This window comes from Lygodium microphyllum, chromosome 14 (assembly GCF_053477565.2).
Source record: "Lygodium microphyllum isolate KBCC chromosome 14, Lygodium_microphyllum_v1.1.10, whole genome shotgun sequence".
NCBI classification, from domain to species: Eukaryota; Viridiplantae; Streptophyta; class Polypodiopsida; order Schizaeales; family Lygodiaceae; genus Lygodium; species Lygodium microphyllum.
In genome coordinates this window covers 58,964,209-58,982,403 of record NC_141148.1, presented here as the reverse complement: position 1 = coordinate 58,982,403, position 18,195 = coordinate 58,964,209, and the positions used below count along the sequence as shown (strand labels likewise).

General features: G+C 41.3%; 1 protein-coding gene across 3 annotated transcripts in view; it reads right to left on the bottom strand.

Annotated features, from left to right (window-relative positions):
• Nucleotides 1-18,195, bottom strand: part of HBT (CDC27 family protein) — a 135,112-nt gene that overhangs the window by 24,683 nt on the left and 92,234 nt on the right. For all 3 annotated transcript variants that reach the window (XM_087692847.1, XM_087692848.1, XM_087692849.1), the window contains 2 exons: nt 10,406-10,525; nt 9,148-9,224 (listed from right to left, as the gene is read on the bottom strand). In XM_087692847.1, the coding sequence (XP_087548973.1) occupies nt 9,148-9,224; nt 10,406-10,525 (197 nt within the window). The remainder of the gene's footprint in view (nt 1-9,147; nt 9,225-10,405; nt 10,526-18,195) is intronic.

Below are 18,195 nucleotides of genomic sequence, written 5' to 3'. Positions count from 1 at the left end.
TGGAAATGGAAAAACGACGTTTCGAATTGTACACTGAAATAAATAAAGTATTATGTGAGTATGTAAATATATCAATGGCTACAACATGTACCCAAATTTCATAGAAAACTTTGAGTGTTCATATCATGTGATTGAAAATCATGATTCATTACACATGTCACCACTCACCAGTAAAGATTAAGTAGTCAAGACTCAATGGTTGAAACTTAAGACAGCTTAATAATAAAAATTTTAAAACTTAAGACTCAATTTTTAAAACTTCAAGCAATAAAATGAATTATAATTTATGACTCATGAATCATCTATGATCTAAAAAGTAATAAAGACTGACATCAAGAACAGTGGAGACTGATATCAAGAACAATGGAACAAGAATCAAGATGCATAATAAGTGAAATCAAGATATAATGATACATGTAATTATGTCATGTTAATAATCTATCAAAACTCCAAAGTCCAGTGAGAGCGCTGAGCACTCTGTAGTATATACTAGTCTCTAGACTCTAGTAACTACTGAGTAATAAGTATCAACGTCAACGAACAACTCACAACTAAAGTCTGGACTCTGCAATGCTAAACTGACTCCTGTATAACACAAGTCATAACTCATCCGAACTCTGAGCATTTGTGCATCATCTTCTCGTCTGACTCCGAGGATCCTCATCAAGAAATTGATGAAGCAACCTCAACCTCAACCTCAAACTCTGGCTCTGACTTTGCATGTAATGCACGACCACATGTGGCCCTCCCTCCAAACCTCCTCTAAGTACGAGTCTCATGCACTAGTGCCGATAGCTCCTCATAGAGCATGGAGTAGATATCTCGCTCCTCCTGTGGTATTTGTAAGATGTCACGCATCTTCACTATATCAATCTTACCAACATTCACCTGTAAAGGTGAACGAGACAAAGATATATCATATAAGAGAAGATTCGATATGTTCAAAGTTTATACATATCACAATTTACAATCCAACTTTCAAGCAATGTTAAGTGTCAAGGTTAAAAAGTTAATTGTACATAATACTAATCATTACAAATTTACATGTGCAAGCTCAAGGGAGAGAGCATTCCTCTCAAGAAGCTAGAGATTGCAATGGCAAAACACTAAATGCTCCAACTAGGCAGTTGTAAGCTTGTATCTCTTTTTAGTGTGGAAGAGAGCCCATGTGCTCTAGTTCTTCTCAACAGCCCTTGAACTAAAATCTTATAAGAGGATCGGAATAGCAATGTGTTTCTATTCCAATTAAAAAGATTGAGGTTAAGTGATTGACAATTGCTAATATGCAAGCCACAAAATCAACATTTGAGTGGACAATAGATTATGCAACCTCTTACCTAGGTTGCATAATGCATTAGATAATCAAGATTCAAAAAATATGAGTTATCAATCATATACCAAAGTAGAAACATGATTGCTATATTTCTCCCACCAAGAGACAAGCTCAAGTTGTGTCTCTCGAAGCCTATCTATGGATTGGCTGAAATGAAAAGAATGATTGCGAAATGTCAACAAATTATCCTCTACTCTCCTCATCATATCTATATCATCCCTTGTGAGACACCTCTCATGTACTTCATGAAGCTCTCCTCTAACTCCTCCCTAGTATACTACTCCTCACTGCACCAAAGCGGATGCAAGATATATGCAACAGCATGGATTGGTTTATGAAACTAATCCCATCGTGTATGGATTTGTTTATGGCACCAATCCCATCATGCATTCGACACTATACGAATCTCATCAACCCTTCAAAGAGAAGAATAATGGCTCATAGATAAAATAAGTTAAAAACTTAGAAGTTACAATAATGATCAATCATCAAGGAGTTGTTAACACCAAATAATTACATGTGTAAAAGTTAAACAAAAACTTACTTGTCTTGGGGCAAAAAAATGTTGTGAAACAAGACCTTACCATTTTTATCCATATAATCATATAGAAAGCCCAAAGTACTTCCCTCCATATCAATAATATGCAATACAATGTAAATAGAAATGAGACTTTTCACAAATGCATCTACCTCAATCCACTCACTCTCATTTAAAATATTGCACCCAAAAGCAAGAGCCTTTGGAGACTCTCTCACTCCATGTGAGCCATCCTTACCATGCAATGGTCGGTATCAAATTTGAACGAACCTGTATCAAAAACTCTCCAATACAATAAACATATAAGAAAATCTAGTAGTACAGGACTTCAAGAGCTCAAGTGTGCTATTGCCTCAAAACATACTTGTGACAAATGGTCTCTTATTCACAAATCTTACTATGCTTGTTGCCGTCTCAAAAATGACATCCATCCAAGATATTTCTTCAACATCTTGAATAAGCAAGTCAAGGCAATGAAATGCATATGGAGTCCATACTATACTAACAAACTCCTCCTCAAGCATACATCCCATAGACACACAATTGCTTCACTTATCTGTCACCACCTACACTACATTTTGGACTCCTACATCCATGATGATCTATCGCATATACTCCTAAATGAAAACTCCTATGATAGTAAAACTTGAGATAGAGGCATCGATGGCCTTAATATACGTAGTGCCTTTACATGAAAACACCAAAACATTGTAAACATTGCTTCAACGCATATCAAACCATCCATCGCATAATATTGAGCATTCATATTTCACCCATGTCTCCTTCAAGGACTCCAATTGAGTCTCTATGGATGCTTTATCATTTCGAAGTTCCCATTTGCGTAATGCATCCGCAAATAGGCCTTCCCACTGACACCCTATGCAACTCACTGCTTTGATTGCCTTCTTCTATTGATGTGTAGTCGCCACATTGAAAGAGATAGCACACCGAATAAATAAGTCTGTGAGTTTCCTAGTTGTCTCCATAATTGTCTGCCTCTCTGAAGTCTTACATGGATACTTCCACCATACAAGGAGTTCTTTTGCCCACCACCGCTGATAATGTTTTCTTCTAACTACTTTGCTTCTTTTTTTTTAATTGTCCTTCAAAGAAAACTCATTGTGACATGTTATGTTATGATAGGAATCCAAATAGCAAGGCTTCTAATTTTTAAAGAAGAATAGAACAAATATCGCTCAACCACAGAGAAGATGGCAATGGGATTCTTTTTCCACTAGGACCCAATACGCATATGGATGCACTTCTTTTTTTTATGGGCCACTGATACCTCTAATTTGGCTAGCGCCATTAGGCCCGCTAGCCTCTCCTTATGCCACTTGTGCTTCATTAGCCCGATGTGGTGTTGAATGAGAGGATTCATCCTCTTCTAGCTCAATACCCATACACTTTCGGCGCCAAAGATGAAGACTTACCGTTACTTCTGGCGACACAATTACGTAAGGCCCGATGTCTTTGTTGCAAAACACATGCCAAGTGGTCTTTCATGCGTGTTACGCTTTCCGATTTCTCCAATCCACAATAGTTCCACCACCACTTCTTTGATCTGCCGGAGCCCTCATATTCCCTCATTGTAGTGAGGTGTCTCCAATATGGATCCGGCCCCATGATATGATGATTTGCCTAAAGGTAAGACTTACCGTTACTTCTACCGTCACATTTACGGAAGGCGCAATGTCTTTGTTGGGAACACATGCCAAGTGGTCTTTCACGCATGTTACACTTCCTAATTTCTCTGATCCACAATAGTTGCACTGCCACTTCTTTGATCCGCCAAAGCCCTCATATTCCTTGATTGGAGTGACGTGTCTCCAATATGGATCTGGCGCCATGATATGATGATTAGCCTTAAGATAATGGATTATGAAAAGAAGAAGAAGAGGAGGAGGAGGAGGAGGAGGAGGAGGAGGAGGTGGTGGTGGTGGTGGTGGTGGTGGTGGTGGTGGTGGTGGTGGTGGTGGTAAGTGCTAGGGCAAGTAGAGATAAAAAACGAAATAATGGCAATGGGAGAGATTGTATGTGTGGTGGGTGAAATAGCAAGTAGTAATGGTGAGGGAGATGATGAGTAAGGCTACGTGCAAGGGACAATGCACCAAGGAATAGCATGAGCATGAACAACACATGCAAGCAAAAGCAACTGAGTAAGCAAAGGAGGAGGCATTCGACATGGCAAGTAGTAGGGTGGGAAACATCAACATCATCACGAGGAAGGGGGCAAGAAACTAAGGAATAATCCATCTAAGGACAATGCAAAGAGAGGTGCCATCATAGTGACAGGAAACGGCCGGAACGGCCCCCCGGCACGCGGAATCGCTGTCCCCGGCATGTATCCGGCGCAGACCGCGTTTCCAAAAAATGGAACGTTCCTTGTCCCGTTTCAGACAGGGAATGCAGCCCTGCTGCGTTCCCTGTCTGAAACGGGACAGGGAACGCCACGTGGCAAAGTGACCTGTGCCCAATTTTCGCCCGCGCCCAGTTTCCGCCTGCGCCCTGTTCTATTTCGTTCCGCCTGCTCCCGCCTGGCCCATTTCTCCTACTCCCGCCTCAGCCTAGCCCAGTTCTCCTGCCCCGAGGCCCAGCCACCTTCTTCATTCTCTTCCCTCTCTTCCTTCTTCTTCTTTCTCTTCTTTCTCCTCCCACCTCCAACCTCTTCCTTCTCTTTCTTCTCTTCCTTCTTTTTCTTTCTCTTCTTATTCTTTTCTCTCTTCCTTCTCTTCTTCCTTCTACCTTCTCTTCACTTCTCCCTTCTCTTCTTCCTTCTTCCATGAACCTTCTTCTTCTTCTCCCTTCTCTCCCTTTCCCTTCTCTCTCGACTCTTAAGTGAGTCTTGACTCTTGAGCCTTCTCCTTTCTCTCGAGCCTTCAATAATCAATTTTCAGCCTTCAATTTTTCCTTCTCTCGACTCTTGAACCTAAGGCCTTCAATTTTCAGCCTGAAATCATAAATGGCTTCATCTTCCCGCCCCGCTCGTCGGGTTGGTGGTCCAAGAAGAAGGTCTGATGATTGGTCATGGTGGGAAGAAGTAAATGCTGACCGCCCTTTGAGTGGTGGAGGATCTCGACCATGGACTTGCAAGCTTTGCCCATACAAGCGAACTAGTGGAGCAAACAAGGTAATCCATTGAGCCGAGCATTTGTATTTCAAATTTTTATTGATTTTAATTTTTCAAAGTTACTTAAATATTAGAATATGGACTACCAATTGCCACTTGTTCCATTTTAAATTTGAATATTTATGCATAATCAAGTTCGAGCTCATCTCCTACATGAGCCAAATTCAAAGGTGCAGTTTTGTCCAAATGTGACCTTGGAGAAGCAAAGGGAGCTTCGTGACCGTGTAGCAGGTCAACAAGCTTATCTTGCATCTAGACCACGACGTGTTGCAGTTGACCCTGCAACTTTTGTGACACCATCCCCATCAGATGTATCTAGAGCAGGATCAATATCAAGAAGTGCTACCTCCACACCTACTACAGGCATTGCATCGGCCATGGCATCAACAACGCCACATGTTGCACGTAGACAAAGCACACTTGATCCTAGTTGGAATCCCAAGAAGAAGGAAGAGGTGGATACATCAGTGGCACGCTTTTTTTATCATGACCACATTCAATTTCGTGCAGCCAAGTCAGAGTATTTTAAATTGATGTGCAAGAAGATTGGTGAGTATGGCCCTTCGTATGTACCTCCATCATCAGAGACCTTACGCACCACTTTGCTCGACAAGGAAAAGCGCCTTGTTGAGCAAGCAACAGTGACTAGAAAGAGCATGTGGACTAAAAATGGAGTTTTCTTGATTGTTGATGGTTGGAGTGATACACGCAAGCGATCCATTCATGGTATGGTTGCTTATTCTCGTGGGGAAATGTATTTTATATCTTCACATGATGCATCGGGCACAGGAAAGTTAGCAGATGTACTTGCAGCAGAGTGGGTTACAGGTGTTGAGCTTATTGGCCCAAAGCATGTTGTGGGATTTGTTGCAGATGGAGAGCCTGCAAATAGGGCAGCAGGTGCTATTATTCAGGGATATTATCCATATATTACAGTTTCATATTGTATGGCTCATTGCTTGAACAACCTACTAAAGGATATTGGTAACCTGTCATGGATTCCACCTGTCATAGAGCAAGGAGCTCAAATGGTTAGCTTCATTTTGAATCACCAATTTCTTCGCCATCACTTTTCTTTGCGGTCGAAGAATACACTTTTAAAATACTCTGATACCAGATTTGCCTTTAACTTCTTGATGCTAGGCAGGTTACGAGAATGCAGTGGTGCCTTGAGGCAGTTATTTCTTAGTGATGAGTTTACCTCATCAACATTGGCAGATACTCCTACAGGTATCTTATGCTTGGAGAAAGCAAATAACTCCACTTTTTGGGATGATGTAAAGCTGATAGATGCTATGGTATCACCCATTGTACATTTATTGAGGGTTATGGATGCTATGCAACCTTGCATTGGCAAGGTATATGAGGCTATGGACAGGCTAAATGAAAATTTGCAAGAGTTGGCACCAAATGATAAGGCGTATGAGAAAATACACCATTTAGTTGTGACGAGGTGGAACTCCTATAGCTCACCCATGCATGCAGCTGCATTTGTTGTGGATCCTGAGTTCCAAGGCAAGGGTCAGGAGAATGACAGTGAGGTTATGGATGCATGGAGACTTATATTGTCTCGTCTAGTGCCTGATCATGGCACTAGACGAAAGATCAGAGATCAGCTTTCATGTTATAGGACCTTTCGGGGTTCTTTTGGTTATGGGGATGCACAGGAGGATCGCTGTAAGATTGGGGCAGCTTTGTGGTGGGAGGACTATGGTTCGGATGGTCCTGAGTTGCAGCAACTAGCCATCTGTATTTTGAGTCAATCAGTTAGCTCCTCTTGTTTGGAGCAATTGTGGAGTACCTACGCTCACATTGCTTCAAAGAAGAGGAACCGTCTTGGTGTGGAGAGGGCAAATGATCTAGTATTCGTTAGTGCTAATTTGAGGATGTTATGTAACAGTATGACAACAAAGCCTGATCCATTCACAGAGTGGGAGATGCAGCAAGAAGAGACACATGCTGATGTTGAGGGAGATGCAGCAATTCATGGTACACATGATGATGAGGCTAGCACTTCAGGAGTGGCTAGAGCAGCCTCAGAGCCCCATCATGATCTTTGATTTAGCTTACTTATCACGAGTCTCATGATACATGACACATTTACATTATATATGATATTATGATCATTGATGACACTGTGACACTTGGGTTGTTGACAGTTGTGCCATGTCGATATTATATTTGTACTTGAGTCTTACAGTCTTGCAGTTGCCCTTTGGGCTATTTTGGCATGCGGCATGCCGCATTTTGCTTTAGTCTAGAGATTAGACTTTATATTTGCAGTCTTTTTTGGGGCAATGAGCATGTTCTTTCAAAGATTAGACTTCAATTTCATATTTGTAATCTTTTAAGTTTTTTGGCAATGGTACCATAGGCATGTTCTTTTAGCTTAAACTTTTAAGTTTAGTTCATTGTTCATTGTTTTATCATTTATGATTTTTGGCATATGTATTATGGATTTTTTTATTTATAATTGAATAGCTTACCTCTTGAGCCTTGTAAGTTGCAATTCAATTTGTAATGAGTAGTTTTAAAATAATGCATGATATCTTAAAGTTAAAACTTAAAATGATTTGTCCTTGTGGATTATATACCTTGGTTTTAAGTTTTAACACTCCAGAGTCCACATGGATTATGAGTGAAATATTAATTTTTTTTCATGAATTTTGATTTTTTAAATGCCGTTTCCGTTCCCACGTCCCCGTTCCCTAGGTTTGGCGTTCCCGTCTCCGTCCCCGTCCCCGTTTCCCGTTCCCGTTCCCCGTTTCATGTTTCTATGAGTGCCATGCACCAACATCGCATCTTCAATGTGAAGAGACAAGTTACATTGATGAGTTTGTCTTAGTTCAAGGTAAGCAAGATGAATCCGGCGAAGAGACTAAGAAAACCCATCCAACTACTTCAATTGGTAATGCATGTGAAATATCACAATGAACAAACTATGAGACCCAAATCCAAAGTCTCAAGGTAACGAGAGTGAAAGTGAAGAGAGGAATCACACAAGGAGCAACCCAATGGATTGCCTTTCTCAAGACATGACACAACATAGCAAAGATCCCACCATATCTTGACCCCAACAACACAATCACTTGTTGGGACTACATCTACAAAGCTTAGCATGCAAAGCCATAAAAGCCAAGCCAAGTAGAACGAGACTTTGAAGCCTCCTCAAATGTTATTTGGCTTCAAGGTTGACTGGAATGAGAATGAATAAAGCGAAGGAGTCTACATGGGCAAACACTAACCACCTTGGTAGGAAAAGTTGTGTTAAGACCCCCAAGTCATGGAATAGTAGACATTGACCAGCTTGATAGAATAGCGTGTGTTAAGACCCTATAACGAATCAATGTTTTGAGGAGAATGATTACTTGTGAAAAGTGTGTCAAATTAACCGTCCCTTTCCATTTGGGGTGTTGTAGATATGCTTTGGCATTGGCGCCTAATGCACATATATAGAGGTAGTGATACACTCAAGCAAGACACTCTACAAGTGATCTCTACTTCCTAATCAAACCTCATTACTCACATGTATAGCGTCATGAGAGAGTAATCCATCTACTTGCTACATGTATCTTTCTTTAAATAATACAAGATTCCTTATTCATAGATTTTGTGTCCATTTCTACAATGCTTATTTTTGTCATTTTGCATGCTTTCACTTTTAAGTCCCATGGAGGTAAATAAGGCTTGGTATCCGAGCTTTCCACCAAGGCCCATCATGGGGGGGTGTAAACACAGCTGACAGCAAGGGCAATTCATAAAGAACAGCAAGAGGACGGGTGACATAGAGAAGAGGTGATCAAGAGTCCACCCAAACAATCAAAGAGCAAGTGTCACACACTACCAAATTTCTCGGAGTAACTGCAAGCCAAAGACCACCCTTAGAATGAATTCGCACTAATGCACATATATCACAAGCCTCCCAAACATGATTTTAAATGATTTTTTCAGAATAGAGGTAAAAAATCACTTAACAGCTAATCGACCACTAGGAATGATCCTAACCATCAGGATTCAGAGCAAAATACATGTGCTGGATTACTTGAAATGAGTACAAAGCAAGTTTTCAAAACAAGTACCATTCTGAAAAATACAACTGCTAGCAGGAGAGCTGAAGAAGAAAAAGGCAAGCAAGCAGACACTCACCATGCTTGTGGTGACATGCGATCCATCGCCACTGTCTCTTGAGCAAGATAGCTAAGCTCAATCTCCTTTTTCATGTGCTGCAATGAATTGCTTAACATTAATTTACTTGAGCCATATAAACATTCTAGTTAAACATCATTAATTAGCAAAGGTCAACACACCCTGAAGGAAGCAATTTTTTCTAAAACACCTCAGTAATAAACATCTGTATGGTAGAATGCCATTGGAATATGACATTCAAATGTGTATCAATACAGATTGTACAGAAACAGATCGTGTCTCCAAAATATACAAATTTACTCTTTTTTTGTATGTAAAAAGAGAGCATTCTTTGCTTGAAAAAAAGTAGCCAATCAAACTAACTAGAGAGCTTCAAGAATGGGCACATGACCGGATGCAGTCATCATCTATGGCTTTGTTTTAGGCCCTAGCTTGTGCATCTCTCACTATCAATATACAGAGATATTTTCTCAATCTCCTATATCATAGTGGTTGCCACCATTCGACAGTCAGTATGTTTGCGCAAGCTAAACACATCATGATGCATGTATCAAAAACACATCCTCCTACTGCAAGCTGTTGTGAGAAGTGTAGTGCCAACTGGGGATGGAGTCAATGCAACTACCTTAGAAGAAAGCCTTAACTACCATGGAGACAGCAGCTAGCTTTCCCCCCCAAGATGCCATGAGGTTATTACCATTCTGTGTCTGTCACCCTGGAAATCATCAGAACAAGTGGCCTTTCCATCCTCTTCCATCCACTATAAACATCACAATCCTAGAAAGTGGTCGCATACATCAGGGTCATCCAAAAGCCATAACTTCATCTCAACTCCTAGACCTAGATTTGGTTTAAGACACATCTTTTGAATGAAAAATGGAGTGCAGGAATCTTCGAATTACAATTGGGTATGTAAAAGTTGAATCGTACAAGAGAACAAGGTATGATTTTTCCTCAAAATGTTGGCGTTCACATCCTTTGGGTTGAAATAGAGAAGTACATTAACAATACTGGTATAAGAGTCTACATTTTCTGAACATGTTCTGCAAATTAGTGCATCATTGGCAAGTTCCATCCATGAAATGAGCACATCTATTGCATTTCATATCCATTAAACACATTGTAGTCTCCTAAAAATGTAGTGCCATCATTACTAACCTGCAAACAATATCTATGGTTGTTCAGAAGGCACCTCATCTTTTCATATAAAATTACAAAGAGCTTCCCTCCCTCTTCATAGTTGTAATTTTTAACTTACATAAAGAACAGTGGAATAAATGTCTATGCCCTCCAACCTATAAGGGGAGATACGCCTTGCCCAACTGAAGGCTCTCTCTGCTTCAGGGTAGTTCACCATCTCAAAATATGCTTTCCCAACCTGTCATGTACAGGATCAAATTTCAAAATCATTAGCAAAATAAAAGACCCCAGAAAAAAAGAGAGAGATGTTAAAACAAAACAAAACACACACCAATAACAACTCTTGATCAGACTCTTTTGTATAAACTTTGGAGCAGGCAAAACCTTGAAGAGTATTGTCAATTGTGAATACGAACTTCAGCAAAGGAATATGTGAAAACAAGCAATAGCTGTCTCTTAAGATGGCACCATATGCAAGGTGGCTGCCAGATGTAAAGCAACAAAAAGTCACTGAAGGACACACTGAAAGTCATTGACACATTCAAAGACCATATGGTTAAAAAGTGTAATATAGCATGCCAAAAAGAAAATCTGTAAGGCAGGGTGGTCTGCAAGACTGAACCATGAAAGTAGCACATACCAAAGGTCACACAAAAACAAGCCCAGAATCAAGTGACTTGACATCATCATCTCACTCCTATATTTCCTCCTTTTAGCTGGCTCCGTTTCAAAACTCATAAATATTTCATGGACTTATAAATCCCATCTGATGAATGACATTCTCGCAACTCTTTTTACCGGACATGACAAAGGTGTGTACACAAATTTGAATCTATATCTCTAAGGTACCAAAGAACTCACATTCTATGCATCATGCATGTTATAGCATCACCTTAACTAGGAGGATCTCCCTATTTTCTAATATTACAACTCCTCGATATGAGCAAAAAATTTAGTGATGAAGTCTTCAAACCATAGTACCAGGGGATATCTGTCCTCGCCCTCACAATCACAGAATATCATCTCGAATAGACAAGAAGACAATAGCATAAAAATGAAACAGGAGATATCCCTTTACAGTTAGAATTTGTCAATTTCGGACAATGCCCAATGTTTTCGTGTGTGGAAACAACTAACTTAGTAAGTTACGTCACTACTTTTAGAGTTAGTTTAACTCCAATCAAGTTAGGATAGGTCTAACTTACTTTAGACCTATTGTACTCTTATTCTGCAATTCTAGGACTCGCATATTTTAACTGTAGGACTGCTCCCCACTCCAGATCACTATCTTGTGTTTCCTATGTTGCTCTCTCCTCCATTTCCAACAATTCACATTGGAAGTAGACTCGCAGGTTCCGTCTTGCCACCACTAAGCACGCACTACTCAGCCAAAGCCCCGTCAGCCAAAGGAGGAAGAGCTGCTGTTTTGAAGGAGAAGCTGCCAACCACCAAGACCACCCGTTAGTTCTCTAGCTGCTGCCAACTCAGATCTGCCCTGCTTAGCTGTCATGCACAATCTACTACCTGCTTTAGGCAATCATCACCACCTTTACCATGCACCACTACTCCTCTACCTTGAGCTGCCAACAATGCCACTACTACTGCTTGCGGCAGCCCCGCCAGCACTTCCCTGCCCCACGCTACCTCCTGCAGCACCAACTATGCCCCCGCAGCTGCCTCCTCGGCTACTTGGTAAGAAGGTATCATGTGCCAACAACACGTCTCATGCAGTTTGGGGTATTGGTGAGGTGCTGATTACAACAACAGATGGCACAGATTTCTGCCCTTTGGATGGTTTGTATGTGCTTGGAATTACCAAGAACTTGCTTTCAATGTCTGTTTCTGACATACATGGATTTCCAGGCATCTTTAAGGATGACAAATGCATTATTCATGACAGAGAGTATAATTATGCATTCATTGAAGGTTTTGGCCACTTTGTAGAAAGGTCTCCATCTTTTCGATGATTATGTAAAGAGATCGAGCAGTGCATTTTCAATTGATACACTCACTCCTACAATGAAAAATGCAGAGTGATGGCTTGCTAGACATGGGCAGATCAGTTTTGGCACTCTCATCACTCTTCAAAGGTGAAGTTAGTTTGAACCATCCAATATGTCATCACTGGTAAGGATGCCAAGAACATTGCCATTGCTGAATTAAAACTGAATGGAAGTTGTAAACAAGACTTCCAACACAAAAGAGGTGTAAAAAGTACAAAATGCTCTTCGGAATCTCATCGCAAACAAGAGTACTTGTTGTACCAAAAGCTGTGAAGTGTTGAATCACTGTTGTATAACCAAACAATGGTTATCAATGCCTTGTTCTACCTACCCAAATAGACCAGAACAGCACATATAGTGTGCCTCTAAAGGCATGAGAGTAAATATGCCCAAATTTTTCTCTGTAAATTTTGAGAGATTGCAAAAATTCAGAACTACTTACAGCCAATGACCAATGTCAGTGATAAATCCCAAGATTTCAATACCAATCAGAGTCACTTTCAGAAAAAACCCCGGATTTCTTTTGCAAATGTTGATGAAATTGCACAATGTAGGTGTTTTTGGTAAGGAGTTCACAACGAGACTCGTATTTGGAAGAAGCCCAAATGTTTGGGTGCTTGGGATGCATGCGAGGACATCGGATGTGTTGGCAAGCTGAGTAGACTTTGAGCTGCACTTCGAGTACCCTTGGCAGCTGAACTGGCAAAAGCTGAAGTTGAAGACAGGGCTAAATGCATACTTCCTAGAAAATATATGACAATATGCATCAATGTCAAAATGCAAGTATGCTGAGTTTCTCTTGAATTAAAGGTTAACTCATCCATAGAAGAATCATAACTGCATGTAAGAAAAGCGTAGTCCTCCTCCAAGAGGTTGCTTGAAACATCACCATTGCTCGTGCAAGTGGCTGATCTTTCTTGAACAGCCTTGCCGGAGCCTTTTTTCTTCTCTTTTGCAAGTCTTTTTCTGCATTCTTCAATATAATGACCTAGCTTTTTGCAACAGTAGCATTTCCCCTTCTTCTTAGACTTATCTGCACCATTGCTTCCCTTATTTGAAGGCTTCCCCAACATCAACCTTGGGCAGATTTGCATTTTTATTTCCTTTCCATTTGCCCTTGTACCTATAAAGCATTGCTGAATTGCTTTAACATAGGGCCATATTCAATCCAATCCGCTTCTCTTGAAGTAAGATCAGTCAACTCCACAATTGTGAGGGACTGAGCTATCCCCTGTCAATGACAAATTCAGTGAAGCATGAAAGCCCAGGTATGACTCTAGAAGAGAATTCAAAGTGGCATTCATCATCTCAACGTCTCCAATCACCTCATCAATGTTGAGCAGCTACTCACACAAATCTTGAATGTATGTGATGTGACCTATCGTAGAATTACCTAAATTCATGTGACCATTGGCCAACTCTCTTCACACGATAGAGATGCGGGTCTCATTCCTAGTTACAAACATCTGCTCCCAAACAACGAAAGCTGCATGTGAGGATTTGCAAGACAGAATGTGAGGTATAATAGCTCTTCTCACTATTAGAACTATCAAAGATGAAGCTTGTGCATTTCTGGAATCCCATCTCTTCTAGTCACAAGGAGGTTTCAAATCATGAAACTCTAGAGGGAGTAATTTATGCAATCAAATTTGTCCTCATTGGCGAGAATGCCAAGAACATCACTATTATTCCCTGCCATTGCTGAATCAAAACTAAGCGCAAGCTATGAACAAGACTTCCAACCTGGAAAAGGCATAGAGAGTACAAAATCCTCTTCGAGATCCCAATGCAAACAAGAGTACTTGCTATAGACTGTCGAGTGTTGAATCATCATTGTGCAACCAAACAACTGTTGGCAAGGCCTCGATTTCTATCCCCCAAACTAATCTAAACACCAATTCAATGTTGTACTACAATATGTAATATGCCTCTAAAGGAACAAAAGTCAAAACCCCAAAATTTTTCTGCATAAATTTTGAAACATGGCCAAAATTCAGAATTACCTACAACCAATGGCCAATGTCATGAAAAATCCCTAGATTTTCAACACCAATTGGAGTCAATTTCAGCAAAAGCCCAAAAAAAAATTAATGGAAATTTCAAGAAAATTCAAAATTTGGGTAGGTTACTCAAAGAACCCTAAATTATCGAGCGTCAAGTGCATGAAATTTAACTTTTCTTTGAAATTCAAGATGAGATGGGGAAAATGGACCAGAAACTACACAAACTTCAAAAAATCCCCCAATTCAAAATTTCATGTTTCTACACTTTCAGGATTTCTGAGTTTTTTTGTGCAACTGAGAATGGCAAAGACAAGCAAGATGTACTGTAAATAGCATAAAATTTTTAAAATTGCCAAATTCAAAAATTAGGGTTTCCCTGTTTGTTTAGATCTGCACAAAATGGCAAGCAAGATTGAGGAAATGGCAAGCAAGGCTAAGAAAATGGCAAGCAAGGTTGAGAGGCTTCATTCAAGGCTGGATACACGGCTACATGAGGGATTGTGTACAAGGTTGCATGCAGGCTGAAACAGCACCAGATTCCTCTTTTAGAAACCACAGCAACTTCTTCCTCCAAAACAGCAACTCCTCTTCCTTCCTCAACTAAGTGGACTTTACAAGGATGGCATCACTTGAGTAGTGGCAAGAGAGAACCGATGTGTCTACCTCTAATACCAACTGTTGGAGAGAGAGAGAGAGAGAGAGAGAGAGAGAGAGAGAGAGATATTAATGTCTACGAAGGGCCAAATCGGTCTATGAGACCAAAATTTCACATCTGAGAAGTCTAGGAATTTCCTATGTCCCAAAGAAGCTATCATCTAATGCTATGACTAACTAAATGGAGAATAAACACAAAACAATGCATAACTGATGAGTACAAAATGATGTCTAAGCCAAATACAATTTGGAACTGCTCAAGAGTCACTCATTCCAAGATGTCTCTCGTGGGTCTATCTAGCGTAGAGAGGCTGAAGCGGCAAGGTAGGGTCCCTTCGTGGGGTTGTGTACCTCTCTGTGGCTATGTCTAAAGTGATCCCCCATGGTGGGAGTGTCGGTCAGACCGATGAGGGCTCTATAGAGAAGCGAGTAGTCAATGCTTTCTAGAACTCCAAGAGTGCACATTGGTGTGTAGCTCCATGTCTTTGCTACAAGGTCCATTAGAGGGGCCCTCTATGGCAGCATAGCTCCAATAAGAAAAGCCCGAGACATCTCTAATCCAAGAAATCCATAACCCTAGATAATGGCCCAAATCCCTCTCTAAACAAGCAATAGAAGCACCCTCAGATCTCGTAGTATATTGGGCATCTACATAAGTATTGTTCCTCCATCTCTAGCTCGAGCTGACAAAGCTGGCAAATCCTATCCTCTAGTGAAAGTTTGCATTGTATCTACCTGTCTCGATCCGGAGCTGGTGTGAAGATGTACGGAGTTGTCCAATGCCACAAGGTACACTATGAGACAAGTGTGCATCCATGTAACACGGGCAAACAACTGAGCCATCGAATGATATGGGTAGAAGATGCTTTCAATAGAAAGTCATCTCCGTCCAAAAATCCCCAGTATATCCATGTGTAATCCATGTAATGGTAACCATGGATCTGTCCAAGCATACCAGCACTCAATATCCCCCTATAATGCTACCTATTTAGACGACTCTAGTGCGAGTCGAGAGTACCTCTGGCTTAGCAAGGTCTAGAGCCTATGCAAGAAAGTCACCATCTCGAAGAGACCTCTATCACTATACGTGGTACTCCCGTCTTTGCTATGATGATCTCACGAGATACTAAGGGTTTGCTTCGAATCATCCATAAAATCATCAATACCACGAGTCTCTCATCTGCTCCACCCTTCATATAATTCCTCCCTCCCAAGTATTGGTTGATCATGTGTGGCTCTCCTCGTGTGGTAGAGGCTCCATCCCCATATGGGGCCCCATACAGAAGTGTTGGTCTTACCAAAGCATCAAATAGCCGAGCTTCGTCCAAGCCCCTGAAACTGTATGTGTGACACCATAACCTTGATTTTCCCAAGGTTCACTATGAGGTCCATGTCCTAACAGAAGGCTTGTAGTGCATCTAGGTGTCATTGCAATCCCTCTAGTGTATTGGAGATAGGGACTATGTCATTGGCATACAACAGTATGGGTAGCAATGCCCCCCCCCCCCCCCCCCCCCCCCTTCTTTTCCCCCAAGGAGCTCCCTCCCTCCAAATCCATCAATGTAGTTTGATATCTAAAATAAAGGCTGAAAAGAGTAGGTGAGAGTAGGCATCCATGTTTCACCCCAATGGTGTTGGTGATCTCCATCGACAAACCCTCCTAATGCTTGTACTCGTCCAGTAACAAACATGTACAGTGCTAGTATCCCCCATCTCATCTCCATCAGAGTCTCCAACTCTTGTAGTCTATGCATGGGCCTAGCACATGGTACTATGTCCAAGGCCTTCCAAAACTCCACAAAGCAATAATATACGTACCTCCCTTGTACCCTACTCTCCTCAATGATGACTTGGAGTGTAAGAATATGACCAAGAGTGGAGTAAACCCTCCTAACCACGTCTATCCACATGCGCGATGTTGGTGCTTCTTTGCCTGTTTGCTTAGCTCATGCTCTAGTATAGATCCATAAAGCTTGATCACCACATGGCCAACCATGATAGTCCTATAGTTCATAAGAACCATGGGATCTCCAACTTTCAGGATTGGTACTATAGTATTAGCTCACCAACTAGCAAGGAAGCCTTCACATGGCCCTATTAAATACCCGAGCTAGAAGGGGTGCTACAATCTCTCTCACATCTGATGGGTGCTCTGCTACTAGTCCATCATGATCATGGGCCTCAACTGTTTTGCCACCTATCAATGGTGTTGCAAACCCTCACAATGCTCAAGAAGGTGGATAACGTGGTTGGAGCAACGAGGGCCGGCCATGTACCTAGTACAATGAGAAAGCATATGCATCCCACATATCTAGGGAGGTGATGCATGTATGGGCTCGACACTCTTCGAATGCCTTCCACGCCTCCTTGCTATCCGATCTCAAGAATAACTTGTAAAACTCATGCTCCAATGTGGATAGAAATGCCCTCTTGCGACGCACGAAGATGCAAAAGATCTAGTGTGTGTGGTTGTGTGTGTACATCCCTCGTGATTCGCCTTGCTAGAGACAAAGACAAGTTTCCTTGCACTCCTCGTCATAATAGCTATTCTAGGGGACATTCTTGCTTCGCGGGTGGTATGGATGCGTGTGTGGGAAAAAATACATGGCAGCTAAGGTGTGGAGTGCTCCAACAAGCTATGCCATAAAATCCTCCAAGGATATGTACAGGTTGTTGGGAATAAAGGGTGTCCGTGCCTTTTACGATGTTCGGGTCTGCTTCCACCCTTACACATGTACTATATATATGTTATTAGAAACCTAAAGTAATACTTGGAGATTGTACCCACATGGACTCTCTCTCTCTCTCTCTCTCTCTCTCTCTCTCTCTCTCTCTCTCTCAACCACAGGATCGCGTCTCAATCCTCGCACACTCCACTCACAAACTCGTATCAAAGCTCAAGTTGTTCGACCTACGTCAACACACTCGTCAAAGCTGTGTTGGGACTCTCCAATACTAGAATAATGCATAATATCCTCGTATAATGGTAGAGATGGTGACTCTCCCCCTGCCGAGCATATTGGGGATTCGCTAGAGCAAAGTAGCATATTGCCATGTATATATCACAAGTGCAATCTGTATTTATCAAGATCCACATGAACCAAGCCTATTGATCCCTCTGCATGACTTGCAACATGTGTTCTAGCTCCTCCATTTACAATACAGCTACTCCTCCAAACCCTCTAGTCCCTCCACATGATCAAGCTCTAGGATGGCATGCCATCTCCCATCTAAAACCACTTACCTCT